This window comes from Perissodus microlepis, chromosome 8 (genome assembly GCF_051167445.1).
Source record: "Perissodus microlepis isolate ML-2025 ecotype Zambia chromosome 8, ASM5116744v1, whole genome shotgun sequence".
Classification (NCBI taxonomy): domain Eukaryota; kingdom Metazoa; phylum Chordata; class Actinopteri; order Cichliformes; family Cichlidae; genus Perissodus; species Perissodus microlepis.
This window is the reverse complement of record NC_140468.1, coordinates 18241167-18252349: the sequence shown is the minus strand read 5'-3', so window position 1 is coordinate 18252349 and position 11183 is coordinate 18241167. Positions and strand designations below refer to the sequence as shown.

Here is an 11183-nt window from a genome sequence, read left to right as displayed (position 1 = left end):
AAAAAAGACAAACATTTTTTTAAATTCCTAATCAGTTAATGTAGTACTTTTGTGACTTTTTTACATTCCCAAAAAGTCAAAACAATTATTTTAGCAGCTGATTTCTGTACTTAAAAAACCCCCCAAACAAACATTTATTATAGCTCTATTATGTAGGTAATGTAGGAGACGCGGACACAAATACACAGAGGGTTAACGAGGGAAGTGGGAGCACACGGGGAACACAGGTGACACTGATAATCATAACGAGACACGGCAGGAGTAACACAACACTGACGGGAGACTATCAAAGTAAAACAGGAAGCACACAGAGACGCAGAACACAGACATAGCGGGCTGGGAAAACATGGAATAAAACACAAGGAGGAGAAACGAGGCATGGGGACTGGCAGATACACAGAGAGGGCACACAGGGGGTAAAGTCACGAGGGGAAATCAAATAAGCAACATCTTAACAGAACAACCGAGGGACCCTAAAACTGACATCAAACAACAACAATACAAGACACACAAAAAAACAGGTAGAAGTCCCGGGACCATGACATGCAGGTGGTTACATATGGTTAAAATGATTCAAATGCAGTAAGTATGCACCTTTCTCATATCAATATAGTCCATAACTTGATTACTGTCTGTAGCCCACATGATTAAACACTTTAGTTACATAAAACATGTGAGTTTAGATTTTATCTACTGTATAGCCTGTATAGTAAATTAATATGTAGCCCAATAAGTTTAAAATCCAGAAAGCTACACTACATGGGGCGGTTCATTTACAAACACAGGTCTAACTTGAGTGTCACACAGTTTTTATTAGAAAACAATCAAATTGTTAAATGCTTAAAGTACACAAAATGTCAGAAATCTGCACCGTCATGAACACAAATTTAAGCCTAATTTTTCGTGATTTGTTGATTAACCCTCCGAAGTCTAAATCCCACGTTGTGCACATCAACATCACAGATTTGTACAAATAAAGTTCATAGCAAAGACATGTTAAATATTAAGCACTGGAAACAGCTTGTTGTTTTGTTGCCATAGCGATGCCTCCAGGGAAAAATTAGGGAGCAGAGCAAGAATGAGACCATATTAGTGGATATACGCTCTGATAACTTTGCCTAACAATCATAAAGAAATGTTTTATATTTTGTGTGTGTGTCCTCATTATTGAGCTTTAATCCTGCATGAAGGCCAAGATGAATCTCTTAGAGTAGAACTATTAGAATAAATAAAAATAATAAGACATTGACTGCTTTAGTCTTTTAGATTCACTTCTGTCTGTTTTGTTTTGTCTCCATTTAAAAGATATCAAAATCTGAGCAAACAACTTGATGTCAAAAGAATCTCTGCACATTCCGCAGTCTTTGCTGCTAGAGTGACATCACAGCATTTAAGCATGTTTTGAATGAAAACATCAGCATATGAACACAAAACTGAAGAGACACTGCAACCGAATGAAAGCAGACCACTATTTAGTGACATTTCCACGTTTCCCTGAGGATTAACTGCTCTGTAATTTACCAAGAACTAAAGTAAGCTCAAATTTCAGTTTATAAACTTAAGATCATTTACTTAAATATATAAAGCCTGATTTTCCTGCTTGCCAGGACACTATTTATGTACTTTACATTGTGCAAGACTAGACTATATTTTCCATCATAGAGAGGATGATGTGGATCTATTATTCAGGAAAACAAATGAAGACGTAACTATTTGTCAGCTGATGTAATATTTGACAAATTATACATAAATTAGAAAATGTTCTTAATCATATCTTAGAGTGACAGAAGCTCTTTTTAACACGATTATTTCTGAGATTATTTTGTTCATTTAGGAAAATAGAGAAGACTTAAGTTTTGTTCTCAAACAAACTATTAGAATTTCTGAGAAACTGAGGCTGCGTCCACATTTTTGAAAGCGCAGCTTTGTCTCTGCATTTGGGCCTTTCGTCCACACCTAAACAGCAGATTGAGTCACTGAAAGGTGAGATTTTTAAAAAGGATGTTTTTGTGTTTAGGTGTGGACGAGGAAAACGGACATTTACTCAGGCAATGTAAAAAGTGTGCGCCGCTGTTGAAGTCACGCTGTGGCCACGTTAGTGTTTACATGAGATCAATTTCTACAATGGCAGATGTAGACAACATACTGTGTCTGTTAATCTTAGTATCTGCAGTTTTTACACGCTTACATATACACACACAGTTACTGTGCCTCCATTTAGAAACACAGAGGCATCAGACGTGGATTCTACATTTAACACAGACGCTCTCCCAACCCAAATCCTGACGTCGGTTTGGAATAAATGTAATTTAAAAAAATTACATTTATGTATGCTGTATGCATTTTGTCCATTCCAAAGTTGTGAGTCTGTTCCAGCCAAAAAGCTGTCTTTAGTTATTAACATTTGAAACGATGAAGGCACGTGAAAGTAACATAAAGTTAGCTGCTTTTCCAGAAAAAGACAAAAACTTCTCAGAAGTACGTAAGGTTTTATGAGGTTTTCCCACCCAGGCTTCTAGACTTCTGATTGGCCAACATTTCTACACGGTTAAGATTTGACGTGTTCTTGACAGCGTTTCACTTTGTTTTTAGCGTTTAGATGTGGAAGGAGATATTTTTTCAAAACTGCACATGTGGACTGGATTTTTATTTTTATTTTTTTAAACAAAAAAGGAAAAACATCTGTTTTCAAACATAGCCGTGTACGTTCGGACGCAGCCTAAAGTCATCACAAAAAAAGCAAATTCTCTGAACATTCTGGGTTGAGGTTTAGTGATCATTGTTGTTTTGTGTTCCTTGTAGTCAAAATGAATGGAAGTGGAGATGGACCACAAAATAACCAAAACGGTAAGCACATGTACTCAGTCTTGAAATTGATGAAAAACTGATTTTAGGCAGATAGTTATGGATGTTAATTAAAAGATTTAATGATCTTGCAGGCCAACAGGTTAACCCACAAAGGTTTGCAAATGGAGATCAGGAACCTGCTAATGAACCAGTTAATGGAGGCTTCGTGAACGACCTGTATCTCGCTCTCCGTGATATTTGTTGGTTTCTGCATGAGCTAATAGCTTCAGTACTGGCACAATATGACAATTACCTTTACGGTGATGACGACGATGACGACGACGATGACGATGACGATGACGACGACGACAATGACGAGGACGACGAGGACGACGCAGATGACGAGGATGACGACAATGACGACAACGATGACGACGACAATGACGACGACGACGATGTCAACGTTCAAAATATTAATGTGAGGGACAATAATGCCAATGCTGACAACAATGAACAGCACGAGGATCATAATGCTGTGGTTGTTGTTGGCAATGAAAATGAGGAGGCATTTGAAGACCGTGTGGACCAGTACATCCCAGAAGAGGACCCTCAGCCAGGTGTTTCCAGGAGGAGGTCTAGAGAGATGGATGAAGAAGATTTGGGACCAAACAAAAGAATGAGATGGAGCGATGATGACTCTGACTTCTTCTCTGCTTCTGATACTGAGAGCGTGGGCTGTCCTCATGTTGGTAATATTGCCGATGAGGACATCAATCAGCAGGTAACAGAAAAAGAACCGCAGCCTGGTGGATCCACGAAAAGGTCCAGAGAGGAAGATGTTGACGAAAAAGAGCGTAATGGCAAAAAATCCAGGCTTGCACACTCTGATTCGGGGACCAGCTCAACTGTGCACGACCCTGAGAGCAGCAGTGATGAACTATTTGAAGATGCGCACGAAGAGCTTGATCATGAAACTGGAGGCTCGAGGAAGCGTTCCCGAGAGGATTTTGAGGAAGAAGAGGAATACTTGCCTGTGTGCAAACTTCAGAGGTGTTCAATTGAGTCGACCAGCAGGGATGAAGACTAAGACTACTTCGACGGGTTTTTTCAGTATCCTTTTAGTAGGCTGATGCCTACTCAGGTGACCCTGAATCCTCCATGCTGCAATAAGCTGGGCATACACTGTGCTGCGATTTTTCAGTCGCGTTATTCAGCTCCTGATCAAACTGTACGATTGACTCGCAGGGGTGAGAAGTTTGATCAAGGCCAAACTCGGGACGATCCCCAAAACGATCGCACGACTGAAAAATCGGCTCAAAATGGGCCAAAAATCGCACAGTGTATGCCCAGCATTAGGCTGCCGGGGGATTCCCATGATGCACTGGGTGTTTCTTCTTCACCCACTGTGTTTAATAGACCTCTCTGCACTGAATGGTGTCTCTGTTCCATGTCTTTATACCATTTTCCTTTCCCCTCCCCAACCGGTCGCAGCAGATGGCCGCCCCTCCCTGAGCCTGGTTCTGCTGGAGGTTTCTTCCTGTTAAAAGGGAGTTTTTCCTTCCCACTGTCGCCAAAGTGCTTGCTCATAGGGGGTCATATGATTGTTGGGGTTTTCTTTGTAAGTATATCTTACAATATAAAGCGCCTTCAGGTGACTGTTGCTGTCATTTGGCGCTCTTTAAATAAAATTGAATTGAAAATTAAATAGATGTCACTGTGATGATTTCTTCCCTCCATAGAAAGCTTAGACCCAAATGCAGATTCAATGCACATGGTTAAACTATTTATGAGACTTTGTTTAAAGAGAGGGAATGGAGAACGTGGCTCGAGCTAGGAGTGTCAGCAGAGAGCAGGAACCAGAGGAAAAGCTATCGAGAGACTGAACACCTGGCTCCTGATGGGAACAATCCAACGGGAATTCTGCAACAGAGGGAGAAGAAGTTGCTGGACGGGTAAGGGAGTTTGAGGGTAGGATGAGTATGTTGGCAGAGGAGACCTAAACACAGGGAAGGAGCACGCCAGAACTGGAGCAGAGGGGAAGCCTAGTTACCACTGGAGATGGCAGAACAAACTGGCGAGGAGTAGCAGGCAGCGCTGGTTTAAGAAGCCCTCCTGCTGATTGTTTGCAGATGAGGCCCAGGTGAGATGCTGGAAACTCCACCTCTGAAGTGTGGACACAGTATCCCGATTCCAAGTGGAAAAGCCCCTCAGACACTTCCATGGTGCATGACAAGAAGGATGAGAAAGCATTCATGGTCCATCCATCCGTCCGTCAGCGTAATGCCTAAAAGTTTATTCAGATGTAAATGTATTACATTTTTAAATAAAGATCATCAGTGTTTTTAATGACGCTGCATTTCATTCATGTGTCTCTATTGGACAGTGTTGTAGAAGTTACAGAAGACAGGAATCAGTTCCAGCTTGGCCTGACATTTGATCACTAGTGATGTGTGATACCACTGATTTCCTTTCCGATCCGATACCAAGTAAAATTCAGGGTGGTATCGACGATACTGATCCGATACTTTGTACAAAAACTTTACTCTTTTATTGTATCTCAAATTATAGCGTCATAATCATTACAGGACATCAGATTACTTGTTCTTATCACTTAATAATGCAGAATTCATCATATAGAAATAAAAAACCTGAAGTTGTGCACTATGTGAACACCTTGCCTGCCTGCAGCACTAAAGGACTCCCTGAGAGATGTCTGTCTCACCCTAGCAGCACCCGTCCTTCTCCTCCTCTTCAGTTCGCCTCAACATAAGCTCGTCATATTCTGTGATATGATTTACTTTGAGGTGTTTGACAAGGTTAGTGGTGTTGCCACAACACCTCACTTTCTTGCCACATGTATCGCAAACCACGTCTCGGCTGTTTGTGGATGTAAAATACGTGCGCACATGACTCCAGTTACGCTCAGCCATTGTTGTGAGTGCGCACGCCACAGGCTGCCACACATTTATACAGCCGTATTTCACACATGACTATAAAAGGCGGAAGAGGGAGTAGTTCTTTCCAATGTAGACAATCTGAATGATAGTTTCTTTCCACTGTGTTCCTGTTAATGAAAAACTACAATTTCACCCAAAATGATTAAAATATCGATATTTTAATGTGGAAACCTTCTGTTTCCACATCTGGACTTTCTGTTGCTGCCCACGCAGGTGAAACTTTCTTTGAAGTGGCTCATTGAAGTTGTAATTGATAATCAATTCCCACACAATGTGAGAATCCAATCAATTTGTTTATCAGGGGAAAGGTGTGATTTTTTAGGACACTGGAGCCTAACATTAACTGGTTTAATCTTAGCTTATTTCCATAAGAAGAAAAACATACTGAGAAAGAGATCACCAAAATATACATGTACAAATGTGAAATGGTCATATGTAGTGTGAAAGAGCTATTTGACATCTTTAAATTCAAAGTAATGTATAAATCAACTTACATAAAACATGAAAAGGCGGAGCAGCGATGCCCATCTCAGCCAGTGTATGATGGTGGGGCAAGATGGCAGCTTCCAAAACATGACGCCAGCTCCTATATATTTTTAGTAGATAAATGATACGTTTATGTATCAATTTGTTGGAAGATGTAATTACACCTTAATTATGTAATTAGAAGCAAAAATGATTTTTTTTAATCAAATCACCTCAAAATATTACTGTACTTACTTTCTAAATCATTCTTTACCTCTAAAAGGGGTGGCTGTGGCTCAGGAGGTGGAGCAGGTCATCTACTAATCAGATGGTTTTTGGGTCGATCCCTGGCTGCTCCAGACTGCATGCTAACTGTCCTTGGGCAAGACATTAACCCCAAGTCACTCTCTGATGCATTCATCAGAGTATGAATGTGTGTGAATGTTAGATAGAAAGCACAGAAAAAGGGCTTCTATGAACAGGTGTGAATGAGGCAACCTGTATAGGGCGCTTTGAATGTTCAGGTAGAGTAGAAAAGCACTGTAAAAATTTCTCTGTGTTGATTTCTTTCGGACCTCAAACATTACTCACCTTGTTGCAGGTTTCTTTATTAATGCTGAAAACCCAGAATGGAAACTGACCTTACTGCTTCCTTCCTTTCCAAACTACTGCGGCTCCTCCAACCAACGGCCGCGGCAGGCTAAACATGAGGACACAGATGACGTGCAACAGTAAACACATGAGATACACCTCTGTACTATTTGCTACTTTTATTCCACATACAACTGTCCATTATACAAATCGGCACACGGGCTCAAACCATTAAACAAATGCACAGACTGCACAAATAACTGCACCATTTACTATGCCAAATTTCAACATTGGCCTATTGCATAACTTAGTGCATAAGTATACATAAACCAAAAAATGCATCAAAATGATTCAAGCTGCGCTCAAGCTGCAGTCAACAGAAGGTTTCGCCTCATGCTCACCCTACCTTTCTGCTCATTAACATCAGGTGCCGTGAACAGGTGAGTGCAACCACATTTATCACCTAACACACCCATGAGTCACGCCCCACACCCGTGTACCAATACAGTGAGTGCATTTAAACCAACCCACTTAATCAAAAAAGGAACAACTCATATGACTCCTACACAAACTACTGCCTCACACATAGATTAAGCTCATCAAACATCTTTCTCATCAGTTCTTTGGAAACAACAGAATGACTTCAAGGCGTTGCCGTGTATTTGTGTAGTATGTTGGGCTGCATGGTAGCAGGGGCGATTCTAGGATCAGAGCTTTGGGGGTGCTGAGCACCCAGAGAGCTGCTCAACCAGGCAAGATCAACTTTACTCATCACGATGAGACGTCTTCCCTGTCTCTGTCAGTCCCTGCATCCCTACATGTCTCCAGTTGTCCCGAGTTCTCTCTGTCTGTCTCCTCGGTGCATTTAAACCCCTGTTCCTCCCTGTCCTCATCGTCTGTTGTATTCATCTCCATTATCAGTCATCATAATTTTACCATCTCTGTGCAAGTCTGCAAATTTCTTTATTAAATCATAAGATTCTTAAATTCATCAAGTCTCTCTGTGCCTGGGTCCTCGTCACAAAACATGATATCACTGTTTTGTACATTTTAACAATTTAATCCCACATTTTTTGAAAAGATGTAACAAAACCATAAAATCTGATGAAGGTTATTTAAATGCTGCTAAAGAAGAATGGATTGGAATTTTTAAAGAAAAAACATATCCTAACCTTAATTACTGGGGGGGAATAATAAATGATGCTCATAGTGAGTAAAAAGTAAACTGAGTGCATTTTTTGGACAGAGATTCACTTTTAATGTGTATGTATAATATAATACAGATACATAAAAAAAAACACTTCCAAAACATAATAAATTATTACAAATGAATTATTACAAAATATTAAAAAAAAAAGGATATAAAAATGGAGGCAACTTTGCCTGTGGTAGAATGTATACAATGCATGAAAAAATCTTTACTGCAGATACTAATTTTGTGTTGTAAGATTTATGAGTTTCATGCTTTCATAGTGGTCCTTAGGAGAGCGTGACATTTTTATCAGGTGGTACACACTGTAAAAAGTTTGAGAAACACTGATAAGCGTATGTGTGCTTTTGGAAAACATTTAAAGCTGCTGTACAGAATCTTTAAAACAAGCTTAAAACATTTTTAGAATATAAACAGAGCACTCTGCTTCTCTTTACAGCTCCTCACTCCACCAGGGCTGTTTGGCACCTTCTGATACTGTGCAAATGTGATGTACGTACTGCGGCAGTCATACAGACAAGTGGACGGTCCAAAAGTTGGCCTACCTATTACTGGCTGAGGTTTTAGTAGAGTTGTGGCTGAACCACATAAAAATATATCATTAATTTTAATCTCCCCAATCCATTATAATGTTATATGAGTATGAGTAAAATCAGGTTGTTTCTCTTTGTCAGTTTAACAGTTTCTGTTTTGCCTGTCACTATTCCCTGTCTGTTCTCTTACCTGGTTCTTCCTGACCTTGTACTTTCTCCTCAGGTTCCCCTCTTTCCTCTCTCCTTCTTCGGACTGACAATCATACACAAATTGATTGTATTCAATTAGATGAAAAATGAAATTAATATAAAAAAATACTATTAAGATCACTAACAAAAAGTCCTCTCTCAGTGTACTTTCAACCAAAAGGCAAATAACCAAACCACATGAACATCTAATTAAATATATAAATATTGAAACACTGATCCAACATTATTCTTGATTAACAGATCATTTGATTTTACACTTTTACCTGAATGTGGCTCCTTTTTTTGAAAAAACTTCCTTATATCCATTATGAACCTGGCTGTCTCTCTGCACACACACACACACACACACACACCGGGAGTTATAAGGTTAATGGGCATTCAGTCAGTTAGCTAGTTAGTATCCATTTCAAACAGGACAGTGGTAACAACAGCAGGCTACGGACAATTATAAGTTTTAGATTTTAAATAGGCTGTATAAATTTCAATGGGAGCAACAGGACGGTCAAGTATCCTGATTTTACTACAGAGCAGGACGGATTGTAGGGTAGCAAACATCGTCAGAAAACATGTTTTCAACACTGCAGGTTACCTGGGTGTAATGTTTTTCAGCTAAAAAGAAACATGGTCTGACTCCTACCTAACTATATAAAGAGTAACTGAAGGTTAAATGCAGCCAACATGTCCTGTTTTAAGCCAGGCACTTACACCTCCGCTCTGCTGCGTCTCAGACACCATCGCTCTGGCAGAAAGGGCGCCAGAGCCAGAGCAGGGGAGAGGCGAGCTGGAACAAACCATTTTGGGAGGGGGGGAGGTTATCTATAATTTTGTTTCTAAAGTGTTACGTCTCAACCAAGTACTGTATGCTTTTTATATTTTTAGTAGTGTGTCACACAAACAGCTGAAGCACCTCCCGAAAATGGGCTAAAATCGCCCCTGGTTGAGATCATGTGACTGATCGGCCAGTTGAAGAATATTCCATTTCTTTGCCTTGAGAAACTCTTTGCATTTGCAGTTTGCTTTGGGGTGCTATCCATTTGCACTGTCAACTGCTGGCCGAGCAGTTTTGCAGCATTTGGCTGAATACGAGCTGAGAGCATAGCCCTGTACAGTCACATCATCAATAAACACTAGTGACCTGGTTCTATTGGCAGCAAACTCTAATCTGTCCTTGCTAATTGTTTGCACCTTGTAGTAAACCCTCTGTATTTCCATTCGTGAAGACATCTTGACTGTAGACCATGACAAATTACTTTTAGGTCTTTAAAAAAGGAGCACTATGCAAAAAAAACAAACATTTTTTTAAATTCCTAATCAGTTAATGTAGTACTTTTGTGACTTTTTTACATTCCCAAAAAGTCAAAACAATTATTTTAGCAGCTGATTTCTGTACTTAAAAAAAACCCCAAACAAACATTTATTATAACTCTATTATGTAGGTAATGTAGGAGACGCGGACACAAATACACAGAGGGTTAACGAGGGAAGTGGGAGCACACGGGGAACACAGGTGACACTGATAATCATAGCGAGACACGGCAGGAGTAACACAACACTGACGGGAGACTATCAAAGTAAAACAGGAAGCACACAGAGACGCAGAACACAGACATAGCGGGCTGGGAAAACATGGAATAAAACACAAGGAGGAGAAACGAGGCATGGGGACTGGCAGATACACAGAGGGGGCACACAGGGGGTAAAGTCACGAGGGGAAATCAAATAAGCAACATCTTAACAGAACAACCGAGGGACCCTAAAACTGACATCAAACAACAACAATACAAGACACACAAAAAAACAGGTAGAAGTCCCGGGACCATGACATGCAGGTGGTTACATATGGTTAAAATGATTCAAATGCAGTAAGTATGCACCTTTCTCATATCAATATAGTCCATAACTTGATTACTGTCTGTAGCCCACATGATTAAACACTTTAGTTACATAAAACATGTGAGTTTAGATTTTATCTACTGTATAGCCTGTATAGTAAATTAATATGTAGCCCAATAAGTTTAAAATCCAGAAAGCTACACTACATGGGGCGGTTCATTTACAAACACAGGTCTAACTTGAGTTTCACACAGTTTTTATTAGAAAACAATCAAATTGTTAAATGCTTAAAGTACACAAAATGTCAGAAATCTGCACCGTCATGAACACAAATTTAAGCCTAATTTTTCGTGATTTGTTGATTAACCCTCCGAGGTCTAAATCCCACGTTGTGCACATCAACATCACAGATTTGTACAAATAAAGTTCATAGCAAAGACATGTTAAATATTAAGCACTGGAAACAGCTTGTTGTTTTGTTGCCATAGCGATGCCTCCAGGGAAAAATTAGGGAGCAGAGCAAGAATGAGACCATATTAGTGGATATACGCTCTGATAACTTTGCCTAACAATCATAAAGAAATGTTTTATATTTTG

General features: G+C 39.9%; 1 protein-coding gene and 1 long non-coding RNA gene across 2 annotated transcripts; one reads left to right on the top strand and one right to left on the bottom strand.

Moving 5' to 3' along the window:
* Positions 1–1069: 1069 nt before the first annotated feature.
* Positions 1070–4492, top strand: LOC146381798 (uncharacterized). The gene is made up of 3 exons (XM_084937926.1): positions 1070–1532; positions 2803–2847; positions 2940–4492. Exons 2-3 carry the CDS (start codon positions 2808–2810, stop codon positions 3872–3874), a joined length of 975 nt encoding a protein of 324 aa, XP_084794052.1. The 5' UTR covers positions 1070–1532; positions 2803–2807; the 3' UTR covers positions 3875–4492.
* A 1958-nt stretch (positions 4493–6450) lies between these two features.
* Positions 6451–10020, bottom strand: LOC146381797 (uncharacterized). Its single transcript, XR_014801163.1, has 3 exons — positions 9017–10020; positions 8734–8796; positions 6451–6909 (listed from the first exon to the last, which is right to left on the bottom strand). It is a non-coding gene; the product is annotated as an uncharacterized LOC146381797 (long non-coding RNA).
* Between the last annotated feature and the right edge of the window lie 1163 nt (positions 10021–11183).